Source organism: Poecilia reticulata, chromosome 17 (genome assembly GCF_904066995.2).
Source record: "Poecilia reticulata chromosome 17, P_reticulata-male-v2, whole genome shotgun sequence".
NCBI lineage: Eukaryota > Metazoa > Chordata > Actinopteri > Cyprinodontiformes > Poeciliidae > Poecilia > Poecilia reticulata.
In genome coordinates, this window is record NC_088846.1 from 26,810,834 (window position 1) to 26,830,272 (window position 19,439).

Below are 19,439 nucleotides of genomic sequence, written 5' to 3' on the forward strand. Positions count from 1 at the left end.
TATTCCAATGAAACAAGGCACATGTAACCTATAGTAACACGTTTAAGATATGTTGTTTGAATACAGTTTTATCTAGCTTGAATCATTTGTTTTTGGGGAAATCATGCTTTCTCGAAGGGCTGGATTCCTCAGCTAGCTTCAACTGCTGATGTCGCAAACAACATGAATGTATTTGCGCAATATAAATCTACAAGTAAACTTAATACAGTCATATTTAGGGTCGTTTTATAAAGTATCTAAAACTGATTACTGCTTTAATGTTTAATATAAAACATGAATAAAATATATTTTCTGAACTTTGTCTATCCAGGCTTAGCCTAGCTTATGTACTAGCTAGTTCTACACAGGCTAATTTCTGTCTGCTAACATAAAATATCAATCAAATGTATTTCTATGGAAGCCGAGAGCGGACATTTTCCCCATATGCTTTTCTCAAGAGAAATTAATTTTACAATGAATTTCTCAAGATTAACTTGTTCTCTCCTGAAAATCATGCGCTCTCAGCTTCTCTTTATCTTGTTCCAGTTTAACCAACCAACACTAACGTTTCTCAAGCCAGTTTAAAATACCAACTATCCAGGACAATGAGATCCTGATCCCTTTATTCACCAATCAGTGAGTGAAGGGTCAGTACAATCTGAGAAGAATGTACCCATTTAAGTACAATTCAAAACAAAATTTAATAAAATACAGTCAAATTCAGTTGATGAGATACTAATTAGTGATGGGTTAAATCTATATATTTAAAAAAACACTTACTGCAAAAATACAATTTAATTACGTGAGACTGAATTTCATTCCTTTACAAAGTGCCTCCACATGACATTTGTTGTGAATTGGCGCCATATAAAAAACTGAATTGAATTCAATTCATATTGAGTAGGAATACAGACACACTGTAAAGAAAACATTTTTAATGATAACAAACCTCCAATTGAGCCCCGGTTAGCATAAGCAATAAGTCTTCAGAAGACAGGAAGCAACCTGAAAAAAAAAACAGAAAATAACTGGGTCAGGAGTATTTCCAATAGTAAGGACAAAAAAACTATTTAGATATTACTGTTGCTTGGTTGGTAGGTTGGTTGGCTTACTGGCTGATTGATTGGATGGATGGATTCTTGTTTTTTTTAATTAGCAGCAAGTGGTTCATTGTCAATGAAAGGTTCTCGCCATCAGTGGATGAGTTTATTGAGTGAAGAAAGTCCAGAACATGTTTTACCATATCTGGTGACCACCATATACCGGGACTGTTGGAGGTGCTGCTGCAGTTTTACCCCATTCTTTGCCATATCTCAGCCTAAAGCAAAATGAAGAATAAAGAAAAAGCCTAACAAAGAATGAAAGGTAACATCATAGCCACTAATTGTGACAACTATGGAAATATAAATGGATATAAATATCCAATAATAATAGCTCTTATTGGATATTGCTGTTACCACACTGTAAAATAAGTAACCTTAACTGTTTCAGAACGCTGAAACAGTTCTTATACCATTAATAAAATTTACTTTTTATTCTTAAGACAAAGGAGAGAGTTAGCAGAAACAGTTTAGCTTAAATATTTAGTTTCCACAATGTTTGCTAAGAGCTAACATGTGACCATCTATCTTCCCATAATAGTCCAAATATTAGTGATCAGATGTTACTTTTTATTCTTTGTTCGGCTCTTTCGTTATTTTTCCTTTGGTATGGCAAAGTATGGTGTAAAACTGCTACAGCGCCTCCTATGGTCACAGAATATGGCGCAGCACCTGCAGACAGAGTGGGTGTTTTATTGTGAAAGTCCGCCCCGGTACCGTGACGGTGTCAGAGGAAAACTTAACGTCCGCGCCGCCGCGTTTCATCGGCGGCCAGGACGCTCAGTCCGAGGGAAGGAAGGAGGCTTGGGGGGAAAACTTGAGGACATGCGGCGTCTTCTGCAAACTCGTCGCCAACTAAACCGCAACGGAGCAGAAAGAGGAGCGGAGATGTAGACTGACGTCAAGAGCCGTTCATTCCTATTGATCCGTTATCGAGGTATTGATTTAGGCCTGATTTTAACATCACATTGCATGAAAAGACAACAAAACATGCTTAGAGGCTTATTTATCCTGAAAATGTAACCTTTAAAATTTCTTAAACTGTTTATAACTACTTTATTACTGCATTATTAGTATCTCTAACCTAATTTTAAACAGGAATAACCAGGTAATTAACTAAAACACAGGATAACTGCGTTCATCCAGGAGGAATTAATGCATATAGAGCTGTCACAGGAAGTTAGTTCATTCCCAGCACACTAACACAGTCAGAGGGAAATATGTGCTCCAGTAACTCAGTGGGAACCGGTTCAGTATGGTCTCTATTCAGGCGGAGGCAGCTGCTTCTCATCATGTTGTTTCTTTATACAAGCTAAAACATGTCCAATATTAGACCAATTACTGCTTTTCTTCTTTTTACTTCATAAGGCATGTCAGTTTTAGAGTAAAAACATAAACTTCCCTAACAGAAAGACTTCATTGTACCATTTTAAATGGTTTTGATTAGTGAATCCCCAGCGTTTCTGGAGGTCTGACAGAGTTTTCCTTGTTTTTTGGCTTGTTTTCTGAACACAGCTTAAGTGGAGAAGTGAAGAACAAAAGGGGAAAGCGTCCAGATAAATATCTTCAGTGGACAGACAGTATCTGAAACAGCTTAGAAGAACAACAACAGATTTTCTTCATAAAGGCCACAGGCTTAAAGTCTGACCTCAATGCAAACAGTAACCTTCCAGTCAAAGCAAGCTGCATCGCCACAATTATATAGAAAAGTTCAGCCAATGCCACAGTTTTCATAACTCCAGTCTTAGTCGAGTCTCCAACTGCTGACTCCATTTAGAACTTGCAAAGGTTTTCAGAAGTTTTACACATTTTGTTGCATTTTAAGCAAGAAATCACTGTGTTTTTGTGAGATTTAGTGAAATAAACCAATGAAGATCAGCGAGTTTTAATAAAATTGTGTGAAAGCTCTCCTGAGACACAGATCAGGGAATCGATCCAAAATATCAATACTGGATCATTACTTGCACGATCAGATTGGTGCTTCAGTTTTAATCCTTCTTCAAATTATCTCTTGTTCTTACATAGTTTCTCAAATCTACTGCAGAAAAGATTTGGTTTGATTTTTTTTTGCACTTCATTTATAAAACAAACACAAATTTACTGTTATGTCATATAAAAGTTATTAAAGTATTTTGTAAAGAGAAACTTTATCTAAATTCTCTCCTATATTTTACCAAAATATTTCAAAGGAAAACCACAAAAACGCTTTAAACTCAGGAGTTTGATGGTATATTATATACTTAATTTGTATTAAGTGTTGGTGTTGGTGATACTGGCTCTGTATTGGATCGATGCCAAAATATTCTGTATCTCACACTTCTGCCTTGTAAAATGGGATTATCTCCACCAGTTTTTCTTTGTTTTTTGACTATTTTTAGTTTAATTATCTCAAACTCAGTAAAACATTACAAAAAGCACCTTTGAACATCAATTTTCCAGTTTTTCAATGGAGTTTTGTTATATTAATTAGACATAATCCTTTTACAATGGTAAATGTGAAGATCACAACACCAAGTATATACCTTTTAATAACCATACCTTGGTCTTATTTTATTTTTTTTATTTGATCATAAATAGGACTTTTACTTGAAAGCAGTAAATGTTTTTTTTTCTTTTAAGTTACTGAAAAAATAGAAAACAGTTGACCTCCAAAATATTTATTTATTGGGGAGATTTTTCTTTTAACAAGTCTAAAGTGCAAAACAACCTGCTGAGCACTCGGTTACCTAGCAACGACCTGATGAGTAACAAGCAGCTTCAAGTCCCGCCCTAACATCGGTTACCTAGCAACGACCTGATGAGTAACTTGCGCAGCAGCAGTTTAAGGTTTTCCCCCCTTTGCCTCATAACTGCTTAAAAACAAAAAACAACGGCACGGAGTGAAGACTGGACAAAACAGGAAATGTTATGCCACCAGTTTGGCAGTATTGCAGATATTTAAAAAAAACAAACTCATCAATTAATTATCGATACTGGCTGCTATGAAACGCTTATTTAATGACATGTTGTTCAGCCGTGTCGTCCAGCCCTAGGTTTACCTGTAAACCTTGCAAAATATGATTATGGTGACTTTTTGACTTTTTTTCTTATAAAAAATGAGTGTTTATAACTTGGGAGTGTTTAGACATTTTATAGGTATGTTTACATTACAAATCAATAAATCACAGTTTTACTTCTTTAATATGTTTTAAATTAAATCTAGCTGCACAATCCCAGCGACTGGTAAAACAGTTGTGCTGAAATTCTTCAAACTGACCTTTTTCTGCTCTCTCTGCCACAGTTAATATTTTCATGGCTCTTTATTGGAGCTGTTCCTCGGCTCCAGCTTCATGAAGGCTTTTAAAGCCCTCCTCCAGCAGATGGATGCGTTTCAGGTCACAGCTTCAGCCAAGTTGGCAAGTCAATCCCAAATGTGGTTTTATGATCTGCGCTCCGTCCTGCAGCGATGGCATGCTCGTGTGAAACCGTGCCCACTCAGGCATTTTTCAGCCCTGTCCGTCTTTCCTCCGTCTTTCTGGTGTTGTTTGAGTCTGTTTTGCCCTGTTTTGCGTTTCCTGTAGGAGCCGTAACGATGCGGGCAGCTGCAACTGTGCTGAGCGTTTTCCTCAGCTTGGACTTCCTGTCAGCTCAGTCCCAGTCAGACCGCATGAACAGCAGCAGCGTTCAGACTGGTGAGACTGGGAGGAAGAATCAGCCGCACATCATCTTCATTCTGATCGACGACCAAGTGAGTTTCTGGAAGAAAGTTTGATTTTTTCACCTTACAAGCACTCAGACTTGAAGGAAACATTAATTTTTGCTACAATTTAATAGCCTGCATACTATGGCACTAGCAAGTCTATTAGTGTTCAGCAAGTGCATTTTTCGACTGCAAAATCCAAAATCTTACCACGTATTTTTGGTTTGGTTTCTAGCACAAACATCTTAAACTAATTTATGCAAAAATGTCACAATTTGCAGACATAAAGTTAGCACCTTGGAGAACCAAGTTAGGCTGTTTATCTGTAAGAAAAATGTAGATTTGTGGTTTAAAATACAAGTATTTTTGGTTTACTTTCTAGTGCAAATGTCTTAATTCCTGAAATAAGACAAAACTAATTTACAGGTAACTTTTCTGCAAGATATGGGAGTTTTTCCTTATTCAATACTTACTCTTAATACTGATTAATAAAGTGCTAGTTACGCTGTTTCTGCAGCGTTGACACTGGGTTCAATGCTAAACACAACTCTTAAGTATTTTGTCTAGTTTATAATGCAAATATCTTGGTACACTTGAAATAAGACAAAACTAACTTACGAATACTTTTTCAACAAGATCTAGTAGTTTGTCTTAGGTCAACAATCCCTCAGTGTTAATACAAAAAGTACTAGTTACTGTGGCAGATTATTTGACTGTTAACTTGGCAAAAATGTCTTGTAATGAAATAATCTGCCACATTAACTAGTACTTTTTAAATGTAATATTAAGGAATATTTTTCACTTAAAACAAACTCCTACACCTTGTTGAAAAGTTACTTTTAAGTTATTTCAAGACTACTAAGACATTTGCAGTAGAAACTAGACTAATACTTGCTAGGATTTTGAGTTTTTGCAGTGTAAATGTAACTATCCCCCAAAAATATTTTTTCTTTTTTTACAGATAAACTGTTTAAATCGGCTCTTAAGGTTGTTAACTTTACTATGTCTGTGCATATTGTGACAGTTTTTTGTGAATATAAATTTAACTCAGCGATATTTGGTCTAAAACCGTCTCAGTGCTGCCCCCTATGGGTTAAATTGAAGCTATTGCAGTTGTATTTTCCTGTTGGGTCCAGCAGTAAAGTTTGGTTAGCATTAAAATACAAAGCAAATATAAAGGAATGAGTTGGTTTTAAATGTTTGCACAGCATTTATGTAAAAAATAAGAAATGTTTCCTCTGCAGTCACATTAAAGGGCATTGAAATAAATGAAACATTGAAATAAAGTACAATCAGGATAAAACTCATCTGCGACTGCGGAGGAGTAAAGCAGACCTGAATCTGTGACAGGGCTACAACGACATCGGCTACCACAACCCCACCATCATAACCCCAACTCTGGACAAACTGGCAGCAGAGGGCGTGATACTGGAGAACTACTACGTTCAACCGATCTGCACGCCGTCACGCAGCCAGCTGATGACCGGCAGGTATACGCACCGCTTCAGCAGCCGATGACGGCTAAACCGTTTAAAAACCCTCATTCTGGAGCCTCTGAATTCATTCTCACCGTACAACAGACCGTCAGTTTGATCAGGGCTGAAACGGTTTATCATCACTTATAGTGATTAGTTGACTCGTTTAGTAATTGATTAATTCTTAACTGAAGTATACAGACTAAAAAACGACCTATGCTGAAATAACAGCACACTTGGAGCTGTAATTAAGCCAAAACTGTACAGAAGTATAAACATTTTCCACTTAATACTAAAAACAACAACCAAAATCTCCTATTGAGCACATTTTGCAATCCAGTTCAATTAATCTGCCAACGATCAAGAGTTCAATAAATGGCATGATTACTACATAGTCATAAGTGAAAATGTTATATAAAAATATGTATATAAGCCTCGTATTTAAATACAACCTGAAAATTAAATCAGTAAATAAAATAATAACAAACATATACATGGAAATATGTTAATCTATAATTAAATCTGTAAATTAGTCCAGAGAAAATTTAGATTTAAAGTTGCTCATTCTTGTTATCGTTTTCTAAATCTGATAATATATTCATATTATATTATGAATATAATGGAGTAAAAACAACAAACTATCAACTCAAATTAAACTTGTATTCTCTCCAATGGCCAGCAGGGGGAGACAAGGCAGCTAAGAGAATATTAATATGTCATCCATGAATAAAAGATAAAATAAAACCATGAAGATTAAAGCATTTTATGGATAATTTGTTAGCTTTGAAAGCTTCTGGAAGGAGTTTAACATGAAACTGGAAGTGGAAGATTTAGTGACATCTAGTGGCTCAAATGTCAAACTGCAGCCATCTGAACTCAAAACATGTTTTTCTATGTACCAAACACATGTAAAGCCAACTGTTTACTGTCAGTCATCGCTGTAATTCTGACGTTATCCACATTTTATGTTTATTTCTTTCATGCAGCTGTTGTTCATCCTGCAGATCAGCTACAGCTGTGCTCAGGTCGCTCTAATGTCTAACAGCTGCTTCAGAGAAAACAACTGATAGCTGCTGAGTCCGAGGCTCCGGCTCAAACGTGATTAACGTCGTTTTACTGTGAGGGATGACGACAGATCTTGTTTTCTTTGAGATATCAGATCCACACAGGATTGCAGCACTCCATCATCAGACCCAGGCAGCCCAGCTGTTTGCCCTCACACATGGACACGCTGCCCGAGAGGCTCCGCCAGGCCGGCTACGCCACACACATGGTGGGCAAGTGGCACCTGGGCTTCTACAGGTGAGTCTAAGGACGCCGCTACATTTCTATACAGAACAAGAAATTATATAGCATCTGAGGGCGTTAGAGAACATGTAAGATGTAATGTCAAAATTTAATGGATGCTCAAGGGCAGCGATTTTTCAAGGGCAGATATTTGGATTAAAGTTAGCACTTTAGCATTAGGTTCTGCTAAACGCAGTGCTGGGGTAGAGCTTTAGCGTTAGCTTCCACTTAAGACCATAATAGTGAAGGGCTTCAGCATTAATTTCTGCTGGACACTGTGCTGGTGTAGGGCTTTAGCATTAGCATCCGCTAAACACCATGCTACTGTAGGGCTTTAGCTTTAGCATCTGCTAAACACCATGCTACTGTAGGGCTTTAGCTTTAGCATCTGCTAAACACCATGCTACTGTAGGGCTTTAGCATTAGCATCCGCTAAACACCATGCTACTGTAGGGCTTTAGCATTAGCATCCGCTAAACACCATGCTACTGTAGGGCTTTAGCATTAGCATCTGCTAAACACCATGCTACTGTAGGGCTTTAGCATTAGCATCCGCTAAACACCATGCTACTGTAGGGCTTTAGCATTAGCATCCGCTAAACACCATGCTACTGTAGGGCTTTAGCATTAGCATCCGCAAAACACCATGCTACTGTAGGGCTTTAGCATTAGCATCCGCAAAACACCATGCTACTGTAGGGCTTTAGCATTAGCATCCGCTAAACACCATGCTACTGTAGGGCTTTAGCATTAGCATCCGCTAAACACCATGCTACTGTAGGGCTTTAGCATTAGCATCCGCTAAACACCATGCTACTGTAGGGCTTTAGCATTAGCATCCGCTAAACACCATGCTACTGTAGGGCTTTAGCATTAGCATCCGCTAAACACCATGCTACTGTAGGGCTTTAGCATTAGCATCCGCTAAACACCATGCTACTGTAGGGCTTTAGCATTAGCATCCGCTAAACACCATGCTACTGTAGGGCTTTAGCATTAGCATCCGCTAAACACCATGCTACTGTAGGGCTTTAGCATTAGCATCCGCTAAACACCATGCTATGTAGGCGTTAGCATTAGCATCTGCTAAACACCATGCTACTGTAGGGCTGTAGTATTAGTTTCTGCTGAACACTGTGCTGGTGTAGGGCTGTAGCGTCAGCACAACTAATGTTTATGATTAGTGCTATAAGGGTTAGCACATCTACCTTTTTAGCTAGCGTTCGACTTCGATGTCAGTTACTGGTCATAAAGTCTAAAAAATGTTTCCTACATAAGAGTCGGTTAGGATTCCTTCTTTTCTCAAAATAAAGAAAATAATTTGGAAATATTTAAATGTGACCAATAAAAGTAAAAATACAACAAATCAGTAAGAGTGTTAATACTTGGCTAGCTCTGATTGGCCAGTACAGCAGCTGGTTACCATGGAGACGGAATGCAGGCTAGCAGAGCGATGTAGCTGACCAAGCAGCCGCACTGGAAACTGAGGTCCTGCTTCCTGCCGTGTCCCAATATCTGCAGGAAGCAGAGGCAGATCAATCAATCCAAATCAGTATTGCATTTTCTCAACTCCACGATAAAAAGTTGCTTAGATATTCTGTCAAATTATAATATTTTTGCATTTTATTTAGAAAACAAAAATTGTTGTTGATATCTGTTTAGGTTTTAACTAAATAATTAAAAGGAGAAACTACAAAAATGCCTAGAGGTCAGAAGTCTGATGATTTATCAAATTAAAATAAAAAGTATCAGTAAGTCTGGCTCTGATATCTGGTATCGGATCGATGCCACATTATGCAGTATCTCTCTGCTCTAGCAGGAATATTCAGCTTCATTTGTTTCTTCTGAACAAGACAGAAACACATTTAATCTATTGCATGCCTCCAATACAATTAATAACAGTAAACTCCTTGTTGCTTGTTGTTCAGGAAGGCCTGCCTGCCCACCAGAAAAGGTTTCGACTCTTTCTTTGGTTCATTAACAGGAAGTGTGGATTATTACAGGTTAGTATGACTTTACACGTTAACTCAGTCTGTCATTCGCCAGGTTAGTTTTTAAACTTCTCTGTCTGTTGCCCAGCTATCGGTCCTGTGACGGCCCTGGCTTGTGTGGCTACGACCTGCATGACAATGAGAACGTCGCTTGGGGCCAGGAGGGAAAATACTCCACGATGCTGTTCACCCAGAGAGCCAGGAAGATCCTGGAGAGCCGCAGCCCGGCGGACGGGCCGCTCTTCCTGCTGCTGTCCCTCCAGGTATCAGGACGTCTGTGCAACGTGACATTAAGGTGGAGTTCTAGTTTACGCCTGGACGGAAGGACAGAGTTCATTAAAGTGTTTCTGAACATCCGAAACCCATTTAGAGATTTGTTTTCCACATTCAAACGTCTGCAGAATTAAAACCAGACTCAGGAAGGGTAATTTAAGATTACATTTGTTTATATATCGTTTATTTTCTCTGTTGGCTGGTTGTGGCTGGACAGGCCTTGAGAAATGTGCATCTTGACAAAAGACTTGAAACACAGTTGGAAGCCTCAGATTGAATATATTAGAAATAAAACTGCAAAAATGACTGGAATATTGTTTAAAAATAAGACATTTAGTACATATGAAAAGCTTGCATATTAAATAATGCCCTATTTATCACATTGCTAAGAAATTAAGGCAAGACAATAAATCAACAACAATATAGATCACGATATGTAGATATCATTACATAACACGTCTGGTAGAATATTCAATATATCAAAATATTCATAGAACTGCACAGCATTCTGGGAGAAGTAGGCAGATTAAAGACTTTAGCTAAACTGGGTCAGTGGGATCTCTCAGTCTTTGGTTGCCTAGCAACAACCTGCTGGGTAACCACCAGTGCCAAGTCCCTCCCCCAACTCTGGTTACCTAGCAACGACCTGTTGAGTAACTGGCGCAGCAACAGCTTAATGTTTTTCCAGCGTGTCTCATAACTGCTTAGAAATAAAAACGGGACAAAACAGGAAAGTTCATTCTACCTGTTTGGCAGCAGTTCAGATATTTAAAACATAAAACTAATCAATAATTATTGATATCGACCTTATAAGAAATATGAAGAAATGTAAATAAAACAACTATAACACATTAAGTTACAAAAAAAAGCTATTAGACTTTTTAAATAAACTTTTCATTTAAAGTAAAACTTTAAAATTTAAAGGTGTAAAAATAAAAATACTATAAATGACAAAGCATTGAACAAAAGTCTTCCTTCTGCAAGTTGGAGATTATTTAAGTTAAGAGAGACTAAATATAACTTAGAAGGTTTGTTAACATGCAAAAGAGAAAAGCAAAGTAAAATCTAGATGTGTTTCAGTTATCGGTGTGAAACTGGAATGAATAGTTCCCACAAGCCTGAACTGGAAGTGATTCACGCCACTGAACCGCCATCTTGGTAGGCAAGTATAACAAAAACCAATAAAACGAAAGTATATTAACACTATTGACCAAAGTGTATCAACAATATCACTGCTGTCAGGATCAACCTGTATGAGGCAGATAATGTGGCTTCTTTATTGCTGTCATAGCAACTCCATAGCAACGGTCAGGACAGTTAGTTACAGAAACCTACCAAGATGGCTGTCAGCTACAAAGTTCCCGGATGTAAGACATCACATGAAAACTGTGCATTGAATCATGATCTTTTTTTTGGTGAGCTTTAAAAAGAGCATTAAGATGTCAAATTATAAAAGCGAATACTGTTGTGTGGATATGTATATAAACATGTAAATTTAAATATGAATAAGTGAATGTGTACTTATATATAGCCCACTGAGTCTATGAAAAGGATAGGAAAGCATAAGGAACGGGGTTTTTTGTAAACAATTAGGTTGTAAAATAGTGTTTTATTTTGTTTTCTTCTTTGTAATGCCGTTAATTTACCAAAATAAAGTTAGTCTGAATCTGAAAAGACTTGAATTATTTTCCTCCAGGCAGTTCACACTCCTCTGCAGCCTCCCAAGTCCTACATCTACCCCTATCGCAACATGGCTAACGTCGCCAGGCGCAAGTTCGCCGCCATGGTTTCTACGGTGGACGAAGCTGTCCGAAATGTGACCTACGCCCTCAGGAAGTACGGATACTACAGGAACAGCGTGATCATCTACTCCACCGACAACGGAGCCCAGCCTTTCACCGGAGGGAGCAACTGGCCGCTACGAGGCAGGAAGGTAAACAATGAAGTACTTTATTTTTAATCCAAACAATTGGCTCAGTATTTACTGTGTGAGTAGCAAACATGCTAAGATCAATTTTAAATCTCCTAAAAACATTGGAGTGTAGAGGAATATAATTATATTAATAGTTATATAATTATAATAGCACATTTAAATTCCTCTATAGGAGATGCTGTGTAAAACATGCAGCACCATCATCCTCCTATCACTTCCTGTCATCTTCTTCGTCGTTTCCGCCAGTGGTAACATCCAGTTGTTAATCACATGACTCACGATGCAAAAAAAGTTTTTCCATTTTTAAAAATACACTATTCTTGATATGGCCAAACAATGACCTCATCCTAGTGTAAAAACCTTCTATCAAAAAATGTGATTTTTTTTCATAATTGGTGTATTTCCATTAAGTGAATTTATTTTTGTAATTCCAGTTTGTGCAAGATCTGATGTGTATGGCCAGTGGAAATGCAACTAAAATTACAAATGTGTGCAAAACTCTTTCAATATTCCACTAATGTTGAAAAACCACAGTGCTTCCATTAAAGAAGAAACTCAACATGAATGAGTTTGTTCAGGAAATAAATGATTAAAAAACATGCAGTGCCATCATGCTCCTACCTTTTCCTGCCGTCTTCTTTGTCATTTCTGCCAGTAGTGACATCCATTCCTTCCTTCAGTACTTCATCTTTTTTCTTTCTTCCATCCTTCAAACCTCATTTTTCCCTGTGTCCTTTTCTTTGTTCCTGGAACCATGTCTGCTTCTATAGAAATACCGCGGAGAACTTTGTTGTTTTAGATTTTAAAAGCACCCCGGAAAGACGACTTTGGTTAAATCTGTAATTTTCACAACTTAAAATTAGTGTATTTTTTAATTTTAGTGTAATTTTCCCATAACAGCATCAGTGCATTACGCGTCCTTCCAGGTAAACATGCCGGTTTGTTTGCAGGGCACGTATTGGGAGGGCGGGGTGCGTGGCGTGGCGTTCGTCCACAGCCCGCTGCTGAAGCGAAGGAGGCGGGTCTCCAGAGCTCTGCTCCACATCACAGACTGGTTCCCCACACTGGTGGGACTGGCCGGCGGCAACATAACCCAGGTCAGTCGTCCAACACTCATGGTTTTATTTGATTGCATCATTTTATTTATGGGTTATTTAAAATTCTCACTGACTTTGCTTTGTTCTATTAATTCAAACCAGATTTTTTTTATGTTTGACATGATATCGTATTGCGACCAGGACAGAAAATAAAGGGGCACAGAGAGATTTTCTTTAATTATGTGAATAAAGTTGTAATATTAGTGGAAAAATGACGCAATATTACAAGAAGAAAGTTGTAAAATAACTGGAAAAAAGTTGTTTTAAAGAGAGCAAAGCTGCAGTTGAGTATAAAGATTTTATGTGACCAGTTTGTCAAGTTTCTTTGAAATAAACTGAAATAGTTTCATGCTGATGCGTTAAAGACTGGATTATTTTCCTGTATGTGAAATCAGTACCACAGTTTAGCTTAAGATGCTCAATATTCCTCTTTTTCAATTTCTATTTTTTGTGTGAGAGTTATCATAGAATTACTACTTTGTTTGAATAATATCACTATTTTTTCTGGTAATATTATGAATTTATTCTGGCATTATTTTCACTTCATTGCTGTACGACTTTTGTTCTCGGATTTTTATAACATTGTTATTTGTACGACTTTATTTTCATCTTGTTTTACTTCACCTCTATTTTTGTTTTATCACGACTTTATTCACGTATTATTTCAACTTCAATGTCGTACGAAATTAATTTCGTATTTTTACGACTATTTTCATATTATTACAACTTTATTCTCTTTTTTTTTTTACTTAATTGTCGTTCGATTTTATTCTCGTATTATTACAAATTTATTGTCATTATGACTTTAGTCTCGTACTATTTCAACTTCATTGTTGTATAAATCTATTTCTATGTTATTCTGACTTTGTTCTTGTAATATTTTGGCTTTATTCTCGTAATTTATTTATTTTTCTTAGCCTAATACTCCATCATAGTGACATTACAATGCTGGACAAAAAGATGTGTGCATATGCAATAAGTTCGTTTCTAAACCCTTGTTGAAATTTGTATTTAACTGAATGACTCCCAGCCATGCATGTTCTCCCTGTGCATGGTGGGTTTTCTCCGGGTACTCCGGTTTCCTCCCACAGTCCAAAAACATGACTGTCAGGTTAATTGGCCTCTCCAAATTGCCCCTAGGTGTGAGTGTGTGTGTGCATGGTTGTGTGTTCTGTGTGTCTCTGTGTTGTCCTGCGACAGACTGGCGACCTGTCCAGGGTGACCCCGCCTCTCGCCCGAAACGTTGGCTGGAGAGGCACCAGCACCCCTCCCGACCCCACTGAGGGAAAAAAGGGTGCAAGAAAATGGATGGATGGATGGACTCCCAGCCACAGGAATGAGGGAGTTTCCTGCATAAACCTTTGCTTGTGTGTGTTTGTGGCTCAGAGCCAAGGTCTGGACGGGTTTGACGTTTGGCCCGCCATCAGCGAGGGGAAGGAGTCTCCACGAAAAGAGATTCTCCACAACATCGACCCGCTGCACAAACATCCGACTGAATCCAAGAGCCGGGACGACAAGCCCGGAAAGAAAGCAGCTGCAGGTACGACGGGCAGGAACGAAAAGAGAATCGACTTAATCAAGGCTGAAATGATTAATCGGATTAATCAATTAAAAGCGTCCAAATCTGCTTTTAATTGCTTTGTTACAACTTGGCTAAATACAACAAGCATCTTCAAGTGAAGGATGGCCTAGATCCTGTTTTTATTTATTTCAGTTTTCTTCAATTGAGTCCAAAATAGTAAGCAAACTGGTTTAGGGCAGAAACGATTAATCAGATAATGTCAACTAATTTAGTAATCGATTAATCGTTAGCTGAAGTATACAGACTCCAAAAAATGGCAATTTGTAAAAAATAAAACACATTCAGAGAATCAATTAAGCCAAAACTGTACAATATATATGTAACATTTTAGATGAAAAGCTCTTCCTTGTCTGTCAATGTGTTTTACCCAGAAGTCCTCAACCGAAAAAGTTTTAGTTTCATCCAGTCCAAATTCACTAAAGGAATGCTGTATCATTATATTTTAGGCAATACAATTTTTAAAAAGGAATTAAATTATTTGTTTATTAGCGTCTTTAATGTATTTCTAATACTGTATGAACAAAAAGTTTGAAATTAAATGAAAAATGTGTAAAATGTGCCATTAAAAAACAAACAAACGATTAATCGTCAGAATAATCGATTGCTAAAATAATTGCAGCCCTATATTCGTTCATTTACTACTGAAAATGCTATTTTCCTTCTAAAACTGGTTTGTTCATGTTTCATTTTCTTTGATTTGGCAGAAAGCCCGTCCAAAGGAGCAGCGTTTCAAAACCCCAAGAAGAAGCAGAAGAAAGTTCTGAAGCAGAAACTGGATAAAAAGTCTGGATTCAAGTTAAAAACCACCAAGAAACCTCAGATTTTTTCCCATGAGGCTGCAAAGAAATCCAAGCCTGTTCCCAAGCTGAAGCTGAAGTCTGGCCCAAAAGCCAAGACAAAACCAGAACCAGAGCTGCAGCCTGGAATCCAGTCCGGCGGAGCTCCATCTGGCACTTTCCACCGCAAATCCAAAACCAAATCCAAGAGAACCACGTCACAGAACCACAACCTGTCCCAGTCCAGATCGGCTCACACCAAACCAAAGAAACCACTCAAAGAGCAGCGAACGCCAAAACCCAAGCAGACCTTCGTCCAGAACCAGAACACATCTCAGTTTGGAACCCCGACACCACCTCAGCTGTGGGACACGTCTGTCCAGGCCGCCATCCGGGTCGGAGACTGGAAGCTGCTGACCGGAGATCCGGGTCACGGAGACTGGGTCCCTCTACAGGTACCGAGAAAAGTTCTTAGGCTGTTTTAACACCTGAAGGTCCAGTAGACCCGGTTCGATTTGTAACCAGAACTGCATTTAAAACCAAATCATTTGGAAAAACCTGTTCCCCTCCTCGCCTGTGGGGGCGCTGCACCAAGAACCACAGAAGGAAAAGACAAAAAAAAGAAGACAGATTAACTTGATTCAGCATCAGATTTTAGCGGTTGTAGCATTTCTCTTTTGTCGTTGCTATAAGACCATGAGTCATTTCTCCCGCTAGCGCTACGCTGTCACGTTTGTTTTAGTTGTATTTACCCAGAATGCCCTGCATTGTAGTTCACTTCCTACTTTTGGAGTAGTCCACGGTCCACTTGGTGTTCACATATTCACTCGAATCGCATCAGAGTTCACTTCAACCAAACTGTAGGCGGATCAGAGTTCGTTGTTTTGGTCCGCGTTAGAGTTCGATTACGCGTTCACATCTACCCAAAAGGAACCGGACTTTCTGGGCCAAGTGTGTTCAAAGTCTGGTGGCCATTTGCTGCCACTGGACTGATTTTGTCAAGAATAAATTAAGTCCAAGCTACTTACAAAAATGTTAGCTACACAGTGATAAAGTTTTCCGAGATTTCTGGTTTCTTTCCGTTGTCATGGTAACTAGAACCACACCGACTCTTTGACTTGTCCTCTAATAAGCGTTGCTAAATGTTCAATTAAAGTTTGATTAAAGCGGATTAAACAGAGCTGCTGTGAATCCACACATTCTGTTTTACTTCTACAAAACAAGCTAAAACATTTCCGATCGCTGATCCTCAGATGCTTCCCACTCTTCCCGGCCGCTGGTGGAACCTGGAGCGTTCCTCCTCGCCGCTCTCCAAGCCGCCCAGCCTGAAGACCGTCTGGCTCTTCAATATCAGGTCCGACCCGTTCGAGCGGCGGGACCTGGCGGAGCAGAGGCCAGACGTGGTCCAGCAGCTGCTGGAGCGGCTCGCCCACTACAACCGGACCGCCGTGCCGGTGTACTTCCCCCCCGACGACCCGCGGGCCAACCCCAGCCGGAACGGCCAGGCCTGGGCGCCCTGGGCGGATGGAGAGGAGGAGGCAAAATATCAGGGAGTTTACAAGAAAGGTAAGAACGCCAAGAAGAAGAAGAAGAAGAAGTGCCGGCTGTGCAAGCTGAAGTCGTTCTTCCTGAAACTGAACACGGGGATGATGTCCAACGGCATCTGAGGGCCTGAAGTAACACCAGAGACTCCGATTTATAGTTTTTATTCAAAATGTCTGTTATTTTATGTCCAGGGTGGATTAAAAATGAGATGTGATCTGGCCATTTGGACCTATAACGGGTTGGTTCACTCAAATACCTGAGCTTAAAAGACGGTTTAATGTTTCGCATATAAATAGAAAATACTCAAAAAGTTTATTTACCTCTGTCAATCAGATCAAAATGTGTGAAATATTTCAGACATTTATTTCTGTTTATCATGATTATAAACCCAAACAATTAGTTTCTCAGAAAATCTGACCCAATTTGTAATGTCAGCCTACTGAAACGTACGTCCAATTACAGTATTTGGTTGGGACGTCCACAATTAGCAGAAAACAGTGATGGACACACGCTGGCTAATGCGCTAATAGCAGAGCTAACTTTCTGTTTAGCGTTTTGGCTAACTTTGAAAACATTTAGCAAACTTAGCTTCCTCCAAGCAAGCTAAGTGTAAACTATTTTGCAAACTTTCAGTTGAATAAAGTTCAGTATCTTTGTTGGAAATTTTGGTAACAATTCTTCAAGTAATTAAAACCTTTATTTTCATGCTCTTATTTAGAAGTGTTTACGAAGCAGTTCCGTTTCCTCTATTTCTACGATAACTATTTAAAAGAAGAAACATACAGAAACAAAAAACACGGACAGTAGACGACGTGGCATAGACTAACTCACTCACTCTTTGGTTGCCTAGCAACGACCTGCTGGGTAACCTAGCAACAAGCTGTTGCGTAACTGGCGCAGCAGCAGTTTAACGTTTCACCACTCTGTCTGCATAAAACTGCTTAAAAATAAATAACGCCGCGGAGAGAAAACTAGATAAAACAGGAAGGGTCACACCACCAGTTTGGCAATATTTCAGATATTTAAAACAAAGAAACCTAATCAATAACTATCTACATTGACTGATATGAAACGAATATATCGCGATACGTTTTTCAGACATATCGTCCAGCTCCAAGTAGAAGAAATATTTAGTTGTGTGAATTGATCCTCTGGAGATTAAAAACTACCTTTTAGTCTTGAAGATGTTTTCTAAGGTCTATATTGTAATTTTATCTTATAAAATGTTTTTTTTTTTAATGTACCGCTCGTTTTATTTTGATCTGTAACTTAAACCCCGACAGAGTTTGTGGTTCATGAACTGACACTGTGTGGTACCGACGTGTGGTTTTGACACCAAATTCAACTGATTAATGATGTTTACCTGAACCAGACGATCATGAATTCAAGCAGTTTTGTTTATTTTTGCACATTTCATTCCTTCCCTCCCACCAGGAGTGAATTTAGGTTCATGTTTTTATCCGGATTCTGGTTTTAATCGCTGTTTACCGTAAGACGCCTGGCTGTTGTTCTCCATGTATGCATGCTCAGAGTTTACAGCTGAATGTTCGTCTCGGTTCTGGAAGCTGAATCGGATCTTTACATGTGCAATGTTTAACCAAAGCTCATTTTAAGGTTTTCTCCTTATTCGTCCTAAAAAACTTCAACAGATTTATTATTTTTTATTCTGTAGCAGTCTGAATGTATCAACCAAAATTTATTTTAACTATGAATTTAAAGTGTTAATTTAAAATTTGTGACTGTGAACAACATAAATGTCATTTAATCTTGTTTTCCTGAATGTTTTCAGCGTATAAAAGCCTGAAATTATCCATTACCAACCATCAGTGCATCGGTTGGTTAATTCATTAAAACTGAATGCAGTTTATGAGTTGAATATGATGTTTTAAAGGCAGTAAAAGGTTTGTGAGCAGTAAACATAAATAAATATAAATTAAATGCTATTTCTGTCGCTCTTTTTGGAGGGGAAGTTACAGAAGACTATGATGGAGAAGATCCAGAAAATTCCAAAAGTCGAAAATTGTCGACTTTGGAATTTCCAGGTTTGATCTATAACATTTTTTAGACTAATTTTAAAATGTATGAGTTTTTTTTAATCATTTTATTACATTTGTAGCCCAGAAATTTACAATTTATTTTTCTATAATTTTTTTTTGACTTTTCAAGGTCAGAATTTACACATTTTTTTCTAGAAAATTTCTGAGCAATCTCAAAATTTCTGAACTTTTTCCCTGAATGTTAGAAAAATCCAACTTCTGAGTTTTTGTGGCAAATTTTCAACATTTCCTGGTCAGAAATTTCAAGGTATTTTGCAAGAACATTTCTGAAATTAATCTAAAAATTTCTGAGTTTTTTTCTATCAAATTTTCAGCTTCCACCTTTTTTTTCTACAGACGTTTTGAGTTTTTGTAGCAAAGTTTCCACTTTTCAAGGTCAGAAATTCCCTGCTTTTTTTTCTTCTAGAAAATATTTGAGATTAATCTAAAAATTTGATGAGTGTTTGGGAGAAATTTACTCCCTTTCTTTCATCTATAGTGACCCTAATTTTCTGTTGTATTGAAAAGTTTAGCAGGAAGAATGGCATAAAAACTGCAGCGTCCAGATGTGCACCTACTAAATACTGACTCGAAGGAGGTGAATTTAATTTATTTTTTATTAAATTGTCATGACTTTGTAGAAATTAGCTTCCACTTAAACAATAAAGGTTTTTTTTATTATTATT

At 38.1% G+C, this 19,439-nt stretch overlaps 1 protein-coding gene across 6 annotated transcripts in view; it reads left to right on the forward strand.

The window, feature by feature from the left end:
* Positions 1–18,660, forward strand: part of LOC103479474 (arylsulfatase I-like) — a 44,136-nt gene extending 25,476 nt beyond the window's left edge. For 5 of the 6 annotated variants that reach the window (XM_017310029.2, XM_081597809.1, XM_081597810.1 and 2 more), the window contains 10 exons: positions 4,640–4,806; positions 6,109–6,248; positions 7,386–7,535; positions 9,449–9,523; positions 9,600–9,774; positions 11,481–11,717; positions 12,668–12,814; positions 14,201–14,354; positions 15,101–15,627; positions 16,426–18,660. In XM_017310029.2, the coding sequence (XP_017165518.1) occupies positions 4,640–4,806; positions 6,109–6,248; positions 7,386–7,535; positions 9,449–9,523; positions 9,600–9,774; positions 11,481–11,717; positions 12,668–12,814; positions 14,201–14,354; positions 15,101–15,627; positions 16,426–16,839 (2,186 nt within the window). In that variant the 3' untranslated portion in view covers positions 16,840–18,660. Of the gene's footprint in view, positions 1–1,812; positions 2,017–4,639; positions 4,807–6,108; positions 6,249–7,385; positions 7,536–9,448; positions 9,524–9,599; positions 9,775–11,480; positions 11,718–12,667; positions 12,815–14,200; positions 14,355–15,100; positions 15,628–16,425 lie in introns of those variants that run through there. The other variant, XM_008433910.3, reaches the window with a different exon arrangement.
* The last annotated feature ends 779 nt before the right edge of the window (positions 18,661–19,439 follow it).